The following is an 18,072-nucleotide window of genomic DNA, read 5'->3' as shown; positions in this document are numbered from 1 at the left end:
TAGTTTGCAATACCGGAGGTCTTCCAAATAAAATAACAACTTTGTTACGTGTCATAGCCAGGAAACAAGATGTTTTACTTACCAGATTTTTTTTTGTTATCTGAAAGTTAAATTTCTCTCATGACTGTTGTATCTTATTCCCTTTCTAGCCCTCTCCCTTTTGGAAATACAGTCCTTTTCCTCCTGCCCACTCTGTATCATCCCTAGGGCTCATCTTACAGGGGTTGGTGAACTTCCATTCCTTAATAAAATATTCCTTAAATTAACTTATCTGGTTGCCAATTCAACAACCTGGTTTTTTTCTTTAAAATTATTATTTGGCTCTTCTTAAGGGTATTTTCCCATACTTCCACCTTTGATTTATAAATTGGCTATGCTGGATTTGCCTAGTAAATAGATAGCTATTTAGCAGTAAGTAAATGCAGTACTTTCTATCTAGCGGCCCTGGTTTTATTGGGTAATTCTTATGTAAGGAGGAAATTTGACAAGTCAGGTAGTTTCAAACGTGTCTAATGAAAGCTTATATTTGTTAAATCCCAATGCATATGTGAATGAATGTTTAGTAAATGGATTGACATCTCTTTATGATAGTATTTGTCCTGTAGTTTCTTAAGCCCACCAAATCATTGTTTTTCAATGTTTTTCAAACATTGAAAAAGGTCCAAATATCAAATGTAATTTGAATAAAACATATATGAAAGCTTTAGTTTTGAAGATTCTAAAGGTGCCACAGACCTACTTCTTCTAAAAATAAAGACTGATATGATGGGCTTCCCTGGTGGCGCAGTGGTTGAGAGTCCGCCTGCCGATTCAGGGGACACGGGTTCGTGCCCCGGCCCAGGAGGATCCCACATGCCGTGGAGTGGCTGGGCCCGTGAGCCATGGCCGCTGAGCCTGCGCATCTGGAGCCTGTGCTGCGCAATGGGAGAGGCCACAACAGTTGAGAGGCCCGCGTACCACACACAAAAAAAAAGACTGATATGCTGATTATCAGAGAAGGAAGCTTTGGACTGTTAGGTTTTCCAGCAGTAGAACTTTGTTAGTATGTAGAGTTCTTGATTTTGGTAAATAGGGTTTATAATTTCATGGACATTTGATTTTTCCCCCAGCTTTATTGAGATATTATTGACAGATAACTTATGTAAGTTTAAGGTGTGCAATGTGATGATTTGATACCTGTATACATTGCAAAATGATTATCATAATAAAGTTAGTTAACACCTATATCCCTTCACATAATTACTGTTTCTCTTTGTGGTAAAAACATTTAAGATCTACTCTTTTAATGACTTTCAAGTATATAATACTGTATTGTTAATTATAGTCACCATGATTCCCAGAACTTATTCGTATTATAGCTCAGAGTTTGTACCCTTTGACCAGTATTTCACCATTTCCCCTACCCACAGCCCATGGTAACCACCATCCTATGAATTACGCTTTTTTAAAATTCTGCGTGGGGCCTCCCTGGTGGCGCAAGTGGTTGAGAGTCCGCCTGCCGATGCGGGGGATACGGGTTCGTGCCCCGGTCTGGGAGGATCCCATATGCCGCGGAGCGGCTGGGCCCGTGAGCCATGGCCGCTGAGCCTGCGCGTCCGGAGCCTGCGCGTCCGGAGCCTGTGCTCCGCAACGGGGGAGGCCACAACAGTGAGAGGCCCGCATACCGCCAAAAAAAAAAAAAAAAAAAAAAAAAAAAAAAAAAAATTCTGCGTGTAAGTGAGAACATACAGTATTGTCTTTGTCTGACTTATTTCAGTTAGCATATATGGGCATTTGATTTTGTTTTTGATGCAGATGTTTAAATATTCATTTTGGTGGACTTGTTAAAAAAAATTGTACTCCTAAGAAACTTTCTGTAAGGGTAAGCCATAATGTTAGAATAAAATGCATCTTCTTCACAAAATGCCAGAATTATTAGTCAGTGAGAAAAAATTGGTGGCAGACTATTAGGCTGCTTTCACCTACCTACATAAAAATGTTTTCTCTAGTAAAAATTTGAAAAAGTTATGAGCCGATGACTATGCTATATGAGCAACAAACTATGAAGAATAAGCATTTATGAACACTTTACTTTTGTTATCAAATAAAACTTACAGCCAGGTTAATCTGACACATTTAATATATGCATAATTGTTATTGTGCTGTGAGGTAATTAGGCATAAATGGTAAGTAAGTAGTTCATGTAAATCAGTATAACTAGAATTAGTTTTACACAGCCAAATCAAGCATTTCTAGAGTCATGGAGGGAGAGAATTAAAGAGTGTGGAGCTACTCTGAAAATCTCTGTTTCCATTAATCAGGTGTATACAGGCAGCCAGGTTTTTTCATCTCTGGGGAGGAGAAACCATAGCCAGAGAGACCTGGGAATTGGGAAGAGGAGTCGGGAACAAAATTCCTTTTCCTTTTCTCCTGATCTTCACAAAATAATTTTGCTTTTCCCTGATGAGAAATTATTATTTCAAACTTCCTTTTACAACCTATGGTCTTTTATTTGGATACCTCTCCTCAGTCTGCCAAGAACAATGCATATAGCAGGTAGAGACGACCTGTGCTGCCTTGAATCCAGCTAATCTAAGGTCTTGGTGCTTTCTGTGATCTGGCTTCTAGCATCTGGAGGCCCTGAATAGGATACCTGGAATGCTGGGCTGTGGAATTTTCTCTCAGGAGATGCAGGAGGCCTATTATCTGGGTCCCTTCAGTTATTTATCCAAGACTAGGCAGTTTGCTGCTTTTTCCTCAGTTCCTCCCTTCTCTCCCCCAGCTAAGGAAGTGAGCACTTATACTCTCCGTTCCTCTTCTTAGAATTGGCATTTCCTATAGGTGAAGTAGGTTGAGCAATGTGATTTAGGTAAAGCCTCCCTGTTTCCTGGTAATTTATCCTTCAGAACATCATAAGCAACATTGAGTATGAAATAGACATCTATAGCTACAGCTTTATTAAAGACCAGAAATATTTTTAGCTGAATATTTTCTTGTATCAAATTTTTATGAAAGCCGAAACAAAAGGTTACATCCTAACCCAATGACGGCATTATTTGTAAGGAAGTGAGTCAAACTGCATTGTTTTTTGAGAACTAACACATGCCAACGGCTCATTTAAAGTCTGAAATTTGAGAGAGTGTAATGGTCCTGCTTCAGTCTCCAGAATAATTAACAAACGTATCCAATTACATTTTAAGTTTTGTCATGGTTCTGAAGGTAAAATTATGCCATCAATGTACATGAGAATGTCTTTTTTTTTGAGTTTTTTCTTCCAGTTTTATTGAGATATATTTGATATATAGCACTGTATAATTAAGGTATAGAGCATACTGATCTGACTTACATGCATCATGAAATGATTACCACATAAGTCCAGTGAATATCCATCATCTCCTGTAGATACAAAATAAAAGAGAAAGAAAAAAATACTTTTTTCTTGTGATGAGAACTCTTAGGATTCACTCTCCTAACAACTTTCACATATAACATGCATGAGTGTTAATTATATTAATCATGTTGTACATTACATCCCTGTTATTTATCTTATAACTAGAAGTTTGTACTTTTTGACCACCTTCATCCAGTTCTCCCCCCGCCACTTGCCAGATGAGAATGACTTTTATAAATTCCTTAAAATAAATTTAAAGAAAAGGGGTATAGCCCTATTTTATAATGTCTGAGATAGGAATTTTATCTGTCATTGTCTGCCAAAACTGACTACTTTGGTTATGGCAGCAGAATTATGTAGGCCATAACTAGGCATTAGAGCCACGGAATCTATGCTGAGATTTTGGTCAGGTTTCTAGATCAGGGGTTGGCAAATATTTTCTGTAAAGAACCATGTAGGAAATCTTTTAGGGTTAGGGGGGCATATGATCTCTGTCACAGCTATTCAGTTCTGCCATTGTAGTCAGAGTAGCCATGGATAATTAAAAAATAAATGTATTCTGATAAATATTTATTTAGAAAAACAGATATCGGACTGGATTTAGCCTATAGGCCATAATTTGCCGACCCCTGCTGTAGATGGATGACTGCTTCCTAACTAGATCTGAGGGCTGATGGGAGACCATTAATACTATTCAGGGCTCTCTTGGAACTGTACTTAGTCTAGCTTTCCAATCTGATTTTCCATTACTTCCCTTTATGTATACCTGCCTCTAGTCAACAGAACTATTCACTGATTTATTATATAGACAAACAGACAAATGGAACAAAACAGAAAGTCTAGAACATACATGGAGACTTGATGTACCATTGAGTTGACACTGAAAATCAGTGGGAAAAAGATGGTCTAGTCAGTAAACAGGGATGAGACAATTGATGATCTTTGTGAAAAGTAAAATAAAATTAGGTACCTACCTCTCTGAACATAAACATAAATTCCATAGAGTCAGTGTTCTACGTTTAACGTGAAATTTTAAAACTTCTTGAAGAAAATATAGAGGATTATCTTTGTGAACCTGGGGAAAGGAAGACTCTTATACAAGATATGAAAGTTTAAATTATAAAGGTAAAGTTGGAAACACTTGACTCTACTAAAATTTAAAACTTCTAGTCAACAGTAAGCACCATAGAAAGGTGAAAAGGCAGACCACAGACTGGGAGAAAATATTTGCATCAAAAATAATTGACTAATAGATTGACTATAATAATTGACTATATATATCTGGAATATATAAAGAACTCCTACCAAAAATAGAAAAAAAATCAAACAACTTAGTAGAAAAATGGACAAAGAAGAGTCTGTTTTGGGGTGATAACTAGCAGATGCCACAAAAATAGATAAGTAAATCAGAACATATTTTTAAAATGGAATGTTGAGATGATAAACTTCAAAATCAGGATTGTTAACTCTGAGCAAGAAGGGAACAAAGCGGGGGCTTCAACTCTATCTAATGTGTTATTAAATTTTGGAATAAATATTTCAAAATATAAAGATTTGATAAAGCTGAGTGGCAGGTAACCAGGTATTCAATATTTTCTCCAATTTAGCATGTTTATAATATTCCATAATAAAAGTATTTTTAAGTGTAACTGTGAGATATTTCAACAGGTTAGTTGATTTAAGAAAATAATTTTGGGGAAATTATAACTTTTCCTGATAATATAATTCTAGACTCTACTAGTTCAGCATTTGCTTCTTACAAATAGACTGAGTGAGGAAGGGGTATTATTAGCTCAAAAAGTACTCAGCAAGACATAGGGAATATCTTAGTAAGAGGTTTTTAGCGATGAAACTTCTTTCCTCTTTCTGAAATCTCATGAGCTGAGTTTTCTTGGCCTTAAATCTTTTTCATGAATGCCACATGTTTCTGAGTTCTATGTACATTGGACTTAATCTTACTCCATGTTCAGCAGAGTTTGTCTTTTCCAGGTAATGTGTCCATTTTACATACCGGGGAAATAATTAGCCAAGTGTCTTCTTGTCCTTTAGGAGATTAATAAATCTTCAGGGTGAGCACTGGGTAAAGAAGTTCTGTTGCGTAGCTGGGAAAAGCAAATGATTTTTCATTTTACAGAAAAATTGATCATGCTTAGCTAGAAAATGTATCTGTTTATCAGAACGCCCGGAATTATCATATATAAATTCAGTTCAACAAGAGCAAGAAGAGTTGGTCCTCACTATGTACTAGGCTCCATGGAGCCAAGGATACAGGTGTAATTAAGGTTAGTGTTTTGTAATTTCAGTGATACCTTATTCAGTGGAAGAAATGGTCATAAACAGCTGTTTATAACTCAGTGAATTAAATACAAAAATTCATATGGGTATAAAATGCATATGGGGACAGTTTTTGAAAACCCACTCTAAATAAAAGGATTTAAATTTATTTTATTCCATATTATTGCTTCACTTGAGACTTCTAATTCTGTTTCTCATAAAGAAATTTTATGAATCAAATTACTATTCATTTACTCTTGAAGGACAAGGTTCTAAGGATATACATCAAAATTAACAACATAAATCCCATAAAAAATATATGCTGGGCTTCCCTGGTGGTGCAGTGGTTAAGAATCTGCCTGCCAATGCAGGGGACACGGGTTCAAGCCCTGGGCCGGGAAGATCCCACACACCACGGAGCAACTATGCCCGTGCGCCACAGCTACTGAGCCTGTGCTCTAGAGCCTGCGAGCCACAACTACTGAGCACACATGCCACAACTACTGAAGCCCATGCACCTAGAGCCTGTGCTCCGCAACAAGAGGAGCCACTGCAATGAGAAGCCCGCGCGCTGCAATGAAGAGTAGCCCCTGCTTGCAGCAACTAGAGAAAGCCCACGCGCAGTAACGAAGACCCAACTCAAAAACAAACAAAATAAATAAATTTAAAAATGTATGTATATGCAACAGATTATATATTTAAGTTTATATGTATTACTCTTTGCCTCTAAGAAGCATCAATATCACTGTTTAAAATTCCTTTTTCACATGTTAAAAAAGTATATCAATTAAAAATATATTCAAGTTACTTTCACATTTGTCTTAAAATAGGTTGCTGCTCTGGTGTATAGAATGGCTTTGCTATTTCAAATGTGTCCAGTTTCTGAACTGGTCATGTAACAGTTTCAGTATTACATAAATTCAGTATTATTCCTATAATAATGGACTGTTAATCAAATTGAATTCAATATTTACTATTTAAAGAGAATAATAAAATGCAAATAATGCACTCAAGATTAATATTTAAATAAACTTTATAAAACATTTCTGAGAATTATTATTCTATAAAGCTTCCATTTGTGCAAAAGTATATCACTTAAATAACAGCAGTTTTTGAAACTAAAATTGAGAAATCAAAATTACATTTGAAGAGAGACAAAAAAAAATAAGGTCTCAAGTTTCTTCTCAGATTCAGAATGTTCAATAGTAGGCTTGTGTGAAGACTGAATCAACCCTAAAGATAATTCTTTATTCTTTTCAGGATGTGGGAATGGTGGGGGGAAATCCAGCACATAGGAGAGGAAAATCAGGATGGATAGACAGGAGACTAGAAAAATCCCTTGGCAGAAAATATTTGTGAAGAAGGAAAACAGGTCTCTATTTTAAGGCTTGTTCTCTTGGATCCACGGGCAACAAGGACATGGAGGAAGAAGTAGGGAGGAAAGCATGCTCGTAAGGGTGAGAATCTGAGTAAAGGGCAGTGGAAAGACCTCTTTTCAGATACAGGCTGACCCTTTGGTGAAGGGCATTGCTTTATTTGGAAAAGCCATAGGATGTGGTAGATTTTGATTTCTGTTCTAGTGATTTCATTCTCCTTATAAAGTTACCAGTCAATTAATCTAGTTCTAAATTGTTTAGATTTTTTTTTCAGTTGTTTTCCCATAAATCTATTTAAGCCTGAAGCTCGGAGTTCTTCACCAGTTGCCTCCACATTTGCTGTTCCTAAAGATTCTCTATGAAGTTGGCATCTCTTAAGGATAACTCTAAGAAGCTATATTGTCTTTTAGCAATATTAAACTTTTCAGGAGTTACATATTTGCCTTCAATTAGTTTTTTTAAATTGAATAGTAATTCTGATTTTGCTTTATACAGTTTCTTTTTTTAAAAAAATATTTATTTATTTATTTTGGCTGCACCAGGTCTTAGTAGCAGCATGTGGGATCTTCAGTTGCGGCATGCAGACTTTTTGGTTGTGGCATGTGAACTCTTAGTTGCAGCACACATGTGGGATCTAGTTCCCGGACTAGGGATCGAACCCAGGCCCCCTGCATTGGGAACACGGAATCTTACCCACTGGACCACGAGGGAAGTCCCTATAACTGGTTTTTAACTGAGTGAAAACCTCTATTTGGAAACAAGAGAACTATAAAGAAAAACTGAGCAATTCCAATCCATGCCATCATCTCCAATGGAGATGTGCAGATATTAGGACCTGAACACTGAACACACATTTCAGGCCACACTGCCACAGCCATGTACAGCTTCTCCAGGAGAAGCGTGAAGCATAGCTCCAAGGTAATCCATAGTCCCTTCATGGCAGTGAAGACCACCACAGAGCTGCCTTCAGTTACCTTTGCCCTGATGAACCACAAAAAGCCCCCACAAGTATTTCTCCCTGAACCACACTTCCACCTGGCAAGGGTGGCTTGTCAGCAGAGCAGGTAATAGGTAGTGTTGTCTTTTCCTCCAGTTTCCTCCCATTCAATGCATTCTCCACACTGTATCAATAATGATATTTCTAACGGATAATTTGATTGGACCATTCTCCTGCTTAAGGCTTCTCAGTGCCCTCCAGAGAAAGTACAAACTCATTAGCATGTTCTACAGGGTCCTTGAGAGCCTGCCTGGTCCCTGCCTCTTGCCAGCCTCATCCATCTTTGTTCTCTGCTGGCAATAAAAGCAGCAGCTGTGACAAGCTACTTGAAGATTGTTAGACAAGACTGGGGCCTTCTCTTGCCTTTGGGTCTTTGTTAAGGCTGCCTGTCCCCCCATCCTTTTACTGTAGCCCATCTCACATGGCCCACCTGGTGACCACATGCTCCTTTAGTAAATACCATGTCATTGTTTTCTGGATCTTGTAGGTCTGCAGAACTTAGCTCACTGCCTGATACAAAGTAGGTGATCAATGCTCAATCCATGTTTCTGGAATAAATGAAAAAAACATGAAGATTTGAATGAATAACAAAGCAATCACTGAAGATTCACAAAATAATTCTCTGCTGACTCTGAAGGCAGTTGTCCTGGTGGCCGTGAGCCTATCCATATGTCTGTGTGAGAGCATAGGTGTCTCTGTGAGTTTTTTTGTTTTTTTTAAAAAAATAATTAATTTATTTATTGGTTGCGTTGGGTCTTCGTTGCTGTGCACGGGCTTTCTCTAGTTGCGGTGAGCAGGGGCTACTCTTCGTTGCAGTGCGTGGGCTTCTCATTGTCGTGGCTTCTCTTGTTCTGGAGCATGGGCTTTAGGCACACAGGCTTCAGTAGTTGTGGCACATGGGCTCAGTAGTTGTGGCTTGCGGGCTCTAGAGCACAGGCTCAGTAGTTGTGGTGCAGGGGCTTAGTTGCTCCACGGCATGTGGGATCTTCCCAGACCAGGGCTCAAACCCGTGTCTCCTGCATTGGCAGGTGGATTCTTAACCACTGCACCACCAGGGAAGCCCTCTGTGAGTTTTTATATTCACTTGCTTCTCTTTGGACATGTTTGTGTTCTCATTTCCTCCATAGTGTCAGTTCTCTGAAAATCCAGGAGAAGCCTGAAAGGCCACTTTAATCCCTCAAATTCAGAACCTCAACTAGGTTCAGACTGAGGAATATTTTCCACATCCTTCTTTTGATAAACTCCAGGTAGGTTTGAGAATTATGCTTAAGTTCTGGACATCCCTCTGAACAAGTGGTGGACTAGAGTAGTTTACACCTAGCTTATCTTCACCTAAGCTAGTCCAGAATTCAAATATCAGTTAGGAATGAGTGAACTGGAAGGAATTGCCGAAGAAATTGCCTCCTGTCATTTGTCTCCCACTGACACGCATAGGCACTTAGAAATGCTTGTTGCTTGAATGCATGCAACATTAAAAAGTCATTTGCGTCTTCAAATTCTGTTATAATCAGAAATTGAGCCATTTCTTATGCTAGTTGTAGAGGTTTAAACTCTTCCCCCCACACTTGTTAGTTATTTAGGTACTTAAAAGGCTTAATTATACTAGTAAACTGAACAAATTGGTGTACTTTAGGTTACAAGGGTTCTTTTGCAAATCAGCTGATAGTATTTAAAAAAAGATTTTCATTTAAAGAGAATTTGTGGGTGCTAACATATAGTTCAGTTCTTTAGTTTTAATGATCTTCTTAGAAACCTGAAGTGATCTACTTTTATTAAACAGTGGTCTATGTTGAGAATGATATAATGCTTGTTTTTAAAAGATGTAATTATGCTCAGTATTCCAGCTGGAATCACTGTCTGTCATTTTAGGAGTTAGTAATGGAATGGTGAGGGGAGTAGGGAGAAACAGGAAAAGGAGTATTCCTGCATTTTAAACAAATTGAAACCAACTCTTTATTTTAAAGCATCACCCTTATTATCTAATTGTCCTAATGGAAATTATACTTGACCAGCAGGTAGACAGTAACCCAGAAAGGTGGAGGACATGCTGTTTTAATTTAACTTTGATGAGAATCACCTTGGATTTTTTTTTTTTTTTTTTTTTTTTGCTGTACGCGGGCCTCTCACTGTTGTGGCCTCTCCCATTGCGGAGCACAGGCTCCGGATGTGCAGGCTCAGTGGCCATGACTCACGGGCCTAGCCACTCCACAGCATGTGGGATCTTCCCAGACCGGGGCACGAACCCGTGTCCCCTGCATCGGCAGGCGGACTCTCAACCACTGCGCCACCAGGGAAGCCCACCTTGGATTATTTTTAATGCTAGAATTTTAATATCATAAGGAACAAAGGATAAAGTTAGAATGATTAAATCAAAATATTTGGAATGATGGATGGCAAATGTTTACTTTGCAGAAGTTAAAGGAATAGTTTTGAAAGCAATTGTCTAAATGCAAATATGTAGATATTTTTAGAATAATTTTAGACTTAGTTCAAAAGTAAAAGTAATACAGTAATTAATCACCTTACCAAATTTTGTTTTGTTTTTCTCAACTTTTTATTTTGAAAAATTTCAACAGTACACTTAAAACCACTAATGGTTAACATTTTGCCACATTTTTTTCTCTCTCTCTCAAAATTTTTTCTTTAATCATCTGAAAGTAAGTTGTAATATCATAACACTTGACCTCTAAAAACATAATTATGTATCTCCTAACAAGGACCTTTTCCTGAATAACTATATTACCATTATCACACCCAAGAAACTTAACATTGATATAATGATATCTAAAATAGGGCCACCCGATTTAGCAAACAAAAATACAGGATGTCCAGATAAACCTGAATTTCAGATAAATAATGAATAGTTTTTTAGTATATATATGTACCATGCAATATTTAGGACATACATGTACTAAAAAATTATTTGATATCAGTGTGAAATTCAAATTTAACTGGCATCCTGTATTTTATCTGGCAATCCTAAATATGAAGCCCATATTCAGATTTCTTCAGTTGTCCCCCAAATGTTCTTTTAACTGTGTGTGTGTTTGAATCCAGTAATCATACTTTACATTTGACTTTGTCTAATAAAATTTTGATAGAATAATTATCACATATTTACTTTAAAAAATATAATCCTCACGTTCAAAAGATTCTCTGTGTGGAAGTGGGCTTTTATGTATATAAAATTCAAATAATAAATTTTTATTAAATTTAGTGGTTTGGAGTGCATCACTAAATGCATAACAACTAGGACCCCAAACACTTGTGACATCAGCACATTTCCTTATTGGACAATTGGCAATTTATTCATATCATTTAAAAAAATTTAATGACATTTTTCTGACAGCTGCTTTTCTTATTATCCTCCCTTTTGATTTAGTATATAGTATTGTAATACTTATTATAGTAAGTCCCCTAAACTTGACATACTCTCTTGACTAGATACTTATGAGTTTAGTTTTTTTTTTTTTTAGATTCCACATATAAGTGAGTTCATACGTTGCCTTTCTCTGTCTGATTTATTTCTCATAGCATAATGTCCTCAGTATCCATCAATTTGTCACAAATGTGGATTTCTTTCTTTTTTAATGGTTGAATAATTTACATTGTGTGTGTGTATAACACTTAAGTTGTTTCCATGTTTTGGCTATTGTAAATGATGCTGCAATGAAAAAGGAGTTGCAGATATCTTTTTGAGTTAGTGTTTTCATTTGGATAAATTTCCAGAAGTGGAATTGCTAGATCATATGGTAGTTCTGTTTTTAACTTTTTGAGGAACCTCCATACTGTTTTCCATAGTGGCTGCACCAATTTACATTCCTACCAACAGTGCATGAGGGTTCCCTTTCTCCACATCCTCACCAACACTTATTTCTTGTTTTTTTGGTAGTAGCCATTCTAACAGATGTGAGATGATATCTCGTGGTTTTGATTTAATTTTCTGATGATTACTGATGTTGAGCATCTTTTCACGTGCCTTTTAGCCATGTGTATGACTTCTTTGGAAAGAATGTCTGTTCAGATTTTCTGACCATCTTGGATTGTTTTCTTGCTGTTGAGTTGTATGAGTTCTTTGTGTATTTTAGATACTAACCCTTTATCACATATGATTTGAAAATATTTTTTCTCATTTGGTAGGTTGCCTTTTCATTTTGTTGATTGTTTTGCTTTTTAGTTTGATAAAGTCCCATTTGTTTATTTTTGCTCTTGTTGCCTTTGCTTTTGATATCAAATCCAAAAAGTCATTGCTAAGACCAGTGTCAAGCAGCTCACCACCTGTGTTTTCTTTTAGGAGTTTTATGGTTTCAGGTCTTATGTTCAAGTCTATAATCCATTTTGAGTTGGTTTTTGTGTATGATATAAGTAGTGGTCCAGTTTCTTTTTTTTTTTTCATGTGGCTGTCCAGTTTTCCCAACACTGTTTATTGAAGAAACTATCCTTGAATCTTGGCTCCTTTATATACCCTTGGCTCCTTTGTATACCCTTGGCTCCTTTGATATAAATTAATTAATCATATATGTGTGGATTTATTTCTGGGCTCTCTGTTCTGTTCCATTGATCTGTGTGTCTGTTTTAATACCAGTACCATACTGTTTTGATTACTATAGCTCTCTCTTAAGAATAGATACTTTCAGATACTTTTATAAATACTTATATCAAACCATTAATATGGCCTAGTAAAATATATTATGACATCAGTTAGAATGCTTTCAGTTGCGAATAACAGAAAACCCAACTAAAACTAGGTTAAATAATACAAGTAATCATTGGCTTATGTAGAAGTCCAGGGATAAGTATGCTTCAGGTGCAGTGTATTAGGCCCCTGACTCCATTACTTACTTGGAGATCTTCTTGATCTTGTCCTCTTGATTATTTTGGCTTTGTGTTCAGCTTGGCTTATCTCAAAGTAGCAAACTAGCATCACGTCTACACAGCATACTGCCCAGAAGACTAGAGCTTCTCTTTCACCTAGAGTTGAACAACAGAACTCTGCTTGACTGAACTTAGTCATAAGCTCACCCTTGAACCCCTCATCTGGTTGTGGAGGATAGAGCTGGGAGTGGGATCATTCTCACCTAAAGGACATGGCTACTGCACAGGTATAGAAGATTGTTGAGAACAATCTGAAAGCCCTGAGGCGTGTCCCTCCATTTTGTCAACAAATCTGTTTCGCTGGTTAGTTCACTCTTCTCTGTAACGATTCTCTAGAGCCTTCTTAGCTCCCTTCAAGCTGAACTACACTTCCCCTATCACTTTCAGCAAACGTCTACATCTTTATAAAGAGAAGGCATTGGGTTGGACCTCCTTCCACTTCCTATATGAAATTGCAATCCCAGAAGTCTGGGTGGATGTGAGGGAATGTGAGGGAAAGTCAATATCTTAGTATGAGATTTTTCTATTTTTAGCTATCCTTCCATCATTTATTTCTAATTTTATTCCATTTTGGTTGGAGTACAGTGATTCTTTGGAGTTTATTGAGGTTTCCTTTATGGCTTGGAATACGCACAGTATTTGAAAATGTGCTCCATGTTCTTGAATGTATTCTTAATTTGTTTGGTAGAGTTTGTATAGATATAAAATAGCTTAAGTGTACATTAATGTTGTTCAGATCTTTGAGAAGGGTGTGTCAAAGGGTGCGATGTTTCTTCTTCGTGGTCCATAGGTTTGGATAGAAGCAGGTATCAGTACATGAAGTTTACAGTCTTCAGCATGAGTGAGTGGGCCTTGTGATTAGGTGTGCAGAGGTGGGCAGTGAGTGGGAACTCCCCAGTGCCGTGTCCTGCACCCAACAGATAAGGAAATGGCTCGTTTTAGAGTTGATGTGGCTTACCCAGAGTCACATAGCTAATAAGTAGCCGAACCAGAATTTGTACCCAGATCTTTTGAGTTCAACTCTAATACTCTTTCCTTATATCTTTTATGCTTAGTGGAGGTAGGTGATAGCTTTCCACTGTCTTCCAACATCATCCTTAAGCTTACCATCTGCACAATCTGTAATACAGTATCACTGGATCCTTATCAAAAACACATTAGAGAAGGTGTCATCATCCTACTTCACAAATTCCCTAAGATATAAGTAACATGACAAATCTTACAACTGGTCACTAGAGAAACTTATTCATGTTCAGATCTTCAGGTCTTTGTCTAGTCAGTGTTAAGTGTGTGTATTTTAGAGGTTGGGCATATATCAGAGTGCTGTCAGGAAACTGTTCACAGCACTTTAAGGACTGAATCAAGAGATGACTTAGAGAGTCATGGGCAGGGCAAGCCTAAGGCAGCAAACAAAGGATGAAGGAGTGAAGGAGGAGCCTGCAGAGAGCTGTAGCTGTGGCATGAGGACCTAATGATTATGGAGGGATGCAGCTCTGCTAGAGACACAGCACTGAAGCAGGGAAGCAACGGGAGAGAATGACCTGGATTTCTCTCCACCCCCTCCCTCCTATCTCCTGCAAGTAGTGCCTCCCAGGGACTGAACCCAGCTAGCAGCCAGCCAGCCAGCAAGGTTGCCCCCTAGGGTAGAGAGCAGGATGAAGGAGGCTTGTGGAGGATGGGAGCACATGTAGAACCCCAGCACCCAGGAACTATGCCAGGGTGGAGTGCTCTGAGACATAGGAACACATTACAGGAAATTAAAACATTGGGAAAGGAAATTTAATGGACCTGAAAAATAGGGTAAATTGTGAGAAAATGTAAATTAGGAGCATGTAAATTATGTGGGTGCCTGTGTAGTTATTTTGAAGAAAACTGTGTGAACCTAACTCTCCCTGAATTGACCACTATGAATAAAGAATTAAAAAACTTCTTTAGAACCCATTTTACAGCCTTCTAAATAGTCTTACTGTTCTCCATTCAATCCTCTGATTTTCCTCTTAAAATATAGATTTTTAAATCCTTTGAAATAATTTCAATAATTTTTGGAAGACTGAAATTTTATGGGGAGAAAACTAACCTGCCTCTCCAAGTGAAAATACTTGGAGTGTATATAACATAGTTTAGATAGATGATGTCTAACATTTATTGTGAGAGGATTATCCATTGTGTTTATCAATTTATTTGGAGTAAAATCTGCTTCTTAAGCAATATTTATGCCATACGAGATATTTGTGATCTCAGATGTTTGAGAATCTTTTCCTTTGATTCTCTATAACCGTATCTCTTTATCATCTTCTAAATATTGCCATAAAATATAAAATAAATTATATATGTAATAGATAATGTACTGTAATATTTGCCAAAGTGCTCTTTCAAAAATACATTGAGTTTGGGTAAAACAGAAGATAGGCCCAAGTGATTTTTTTTTTTTTTTTTTAGCAGCATTGAGCTCTTCCCATGCCATCTTTTTCCCCCATCTTTGTTAAATTTTTGGCTTGAACTTCATTGATTCAGCATATGTTGATTATATCATGACTAGATCCTGGACTGTTTCTACAAAATGTGATGTGAAGAATTGCTATAACATTTCCAGTTACCTTATGCAAAAAGTTGCTTTCAAAAGATTTCTAATACATAGAATATACTTAGAGATTATTAGGTTGTATGTAAGTTTTCTAATTTGAAGCTGTTCTAAAATTATTGAGGAGCATGATGCTTTTTTTCTGGCAAATTGAAAATAGAATAACCAATGTACAAGAATGGTTCATATAAGATATTACAGCAAGACAAATTAAGAGGTTTTGGAAGGAGTGGCATCTGTTTTCAGTTGAGACTTAAGAATAGATGGAGAGTTAATGTGCAGAGGAACACAGGGAAGGCATCCACCTGGCAGAATCAAAGCAAAGAAGGTCCTTTTGCCTAAACCATGGTGAAGATTCTTTTGGAAGGGGCGTGCTAGAGTCAGAGGCTGGATTTATAGAGAAAGCTGAGGGACAGGAAAGCGAGAGAGGTTTCTGAGGCATGCTGGAGTGAATCCACAGATTAAAAAACAAAAGCATTAGGTAGTGGATCCTGAAGTCTAGCTTTTGAACACGTTCTCTGTCAAAATATTGATTGCTCTGGTTGATGCTAAGTGGCATAACCTTCGCTTCTTTCTGCTTTTACCCTTTCTGAACTCTCTCAGCTCTGGCTCACCTTGGTTTTTGCACAGGTGTCTAGGAACTGTCATAGAATTTGACGGTTACTCTTCTAAGTGGAGCAAAATTCAGGAAGGTAATTTGGGTTGATAATAATATCAGGCAAAGAGAAGTTCCATTTTGTTTCTTCCTTTGAGGCCTCCATCCTCCTGTTTTGGTCTGGACTTGATTGCTTTCTTGTCCTGCTTGTGCCACTGTGGTTCTAGAGTGCAGCCCTGCGTTTTACCAGGACATTCTCCCCAGGATCCTCTGTGTTTCATGGAGCCTAGGTGTTCCTATTTCTGTTGGGGAGGGTTTTTTGAGACCCTGTATGTATGGAATATCAGTTTCCCATTTTCACACTTGATGGTTAGATTGGATGGATTAGATTGGAAATCACTGTCCCTCAAACTTTACTCAAGTTCTTATCGGTTGTTTGTGACCTGTCTCCAGCCCCCTGCCCCCCATCATCTTTCCCCCTGAACGCTCACCCCACTGCCACCTTGGACGTTTGTAGGATTTCCTTTATATCCCTGGGTCTGAAATTTCAGGACTGTGACTTGGTCTGGGTCTTATTTCCCTCATTATGTTGGACACTTATGTAATCTGTCCTCCCAATCTTGAAATTTCATCCTTCAGATCTGAGAAAAATCTTAGGTAATTTCCTCCTCTCTTTTTTCTCTGTTTTCTCTTTCTGGAATTCCTTTTGGTCAGATATTGGACCTCCTGAATTAATCCTGTAATTTTCTTATATTTTCCATCTTTCATTGTTATTGTTTATTTGTTGTATTTCTTTAACATTTCCTCAAGCCTATCTTCTAATCCCTTTTCTGGAATTTTGTTTCTGCTACCACTTGTTAAATTTCAAAGTACTCTCTTTTGTTCTTAATATTCCTTTTAAAAATTGCATTTTGTTCTTGCTTTATAGTTTTAATAACTTCTTTCATTTTCCTCAGCATATTAATTATATTGCTTACAGTTTTATTTTGAAGTTTCCTTTTGCTGTCTGTGTAGTCTCTGTTTCCTTGGAGTTTTTTTTTTTTTTTTTTTTTGCGGTACGCGGGCCTCTCACTGTTATGGCCTCTCCCGTTGCGGAGCACAGGCTCCAGACGCGCAGGCACAGCGGCCATGGCTCACGGGCCCAGCCGCTCCGTGGCATGTGGGATCTTCCCGGACTGGGGCACGAACCCGTGTCCCCTGCATCGGCAGGCGGACTCTCAACCACTGCGCCATCAGGGAAGCCCTCCTTGGAGTTTTTTGCCCCCTGTGTATTTGCTGTGGTCTCCAACTTTCATAATGGGAGTTTTTTTGGTTTTTTTTTTCAAATTTCTGTTGATTCTTGGCTGTCAATTCGTTTTAGAGTCTTTTCAGATACTAATGAGCTGATTGAAGGCTCCATCTTAAGAGGTTTGTTGACTAGTATGCTTTACTGTAAGGTGATCTGATAGGGACCCAGTTCTTTCTTTGGGAGAAACCCACACTAGATGCCTTTGGGCCTTTATTTCTGGAAACCATTCATTTTCTTCAGAAAAAGTCTTCTGATCTCTTGTTTGCTGGGAATGAGCTAGGCTGTCATTGTTTGGGGAGCCCATTTGGGAAAGAGGGGGAAGATTACATGGTTAGTAAATTGTGAAGTGGATGTAAACTTAAGTTGTGTGACTTCAGAGCGTTGCTCTGAGCTACTATGATTCTTGCCTCCTATATTAAAACCTAAGTGGGGCTTCATAGCCTTTTACATAAAGTTTTTTGTACTTATTGTGTGCAGTAGCCCATTTCAGTCCTGTATATATAGCACGGTTAGGAACACTATGTATATGATGATATTCGATTATTTCCATGTTGGAGATTTATAATTTGTTCTTAATTTGCAGCTTTTTTCAAGGAGCAAACCTCCAAGGGGCCTGTATGTTTATGGAGATGTTGGTAAGTGTGTTAAAATAAGTTTTAAGTGGCCCAAACAAAAAGTTTCCCAGCTTTCACTCAGGGGTAACTTCCATTTCTATC

At 37.7% G+C, this 18,072-nt stretch overlaps 1 protein-coding gene across 2 annotated transcripts in view; it reads left to right on the top strand.

Moving 5' to 3' along the window:
* Positions 1–18,072, top strand: part of AFG1L (AFG1 like ATPase) — a 232,887-nt gene that overhangs the window by 57,780 nt on the left and 157,035 nt on the right. For both annotated transcript variants that reach the window (XM_060115134.1, XM_060115133.1), the window contains exon 3: positions 17,940–17,991. In XM_060115134.1, the coding sequence (XP_059971117.1) occupies positions 17,940–17,991 (52 nt within the window). The remainder of the gene's footprint in view (positions 1–17,939; positions 17,992–18,072) is intronic.

This window comes from Mesoplodon densirostris, chromosome 12 (assembly GCF_025265405.1).
Source record: "Mesoplodon densirostris isolate mMesDen1 chromosome 12, mMesDen1 primary haplotype, whole genome shotgun sequence".
Lineage (NCBI taxonomy): Eukaryota > Metazoa > Chordata > Mammalia > Artiodactyla > Ziphiidae > Mesoplodon > Mesoplodon densirostris.
The sequence above is the reverse complement of the archived record's forward strand: the minus strand, read 5'-3'. Positions and strand labels throughout refer to the sequence as shown.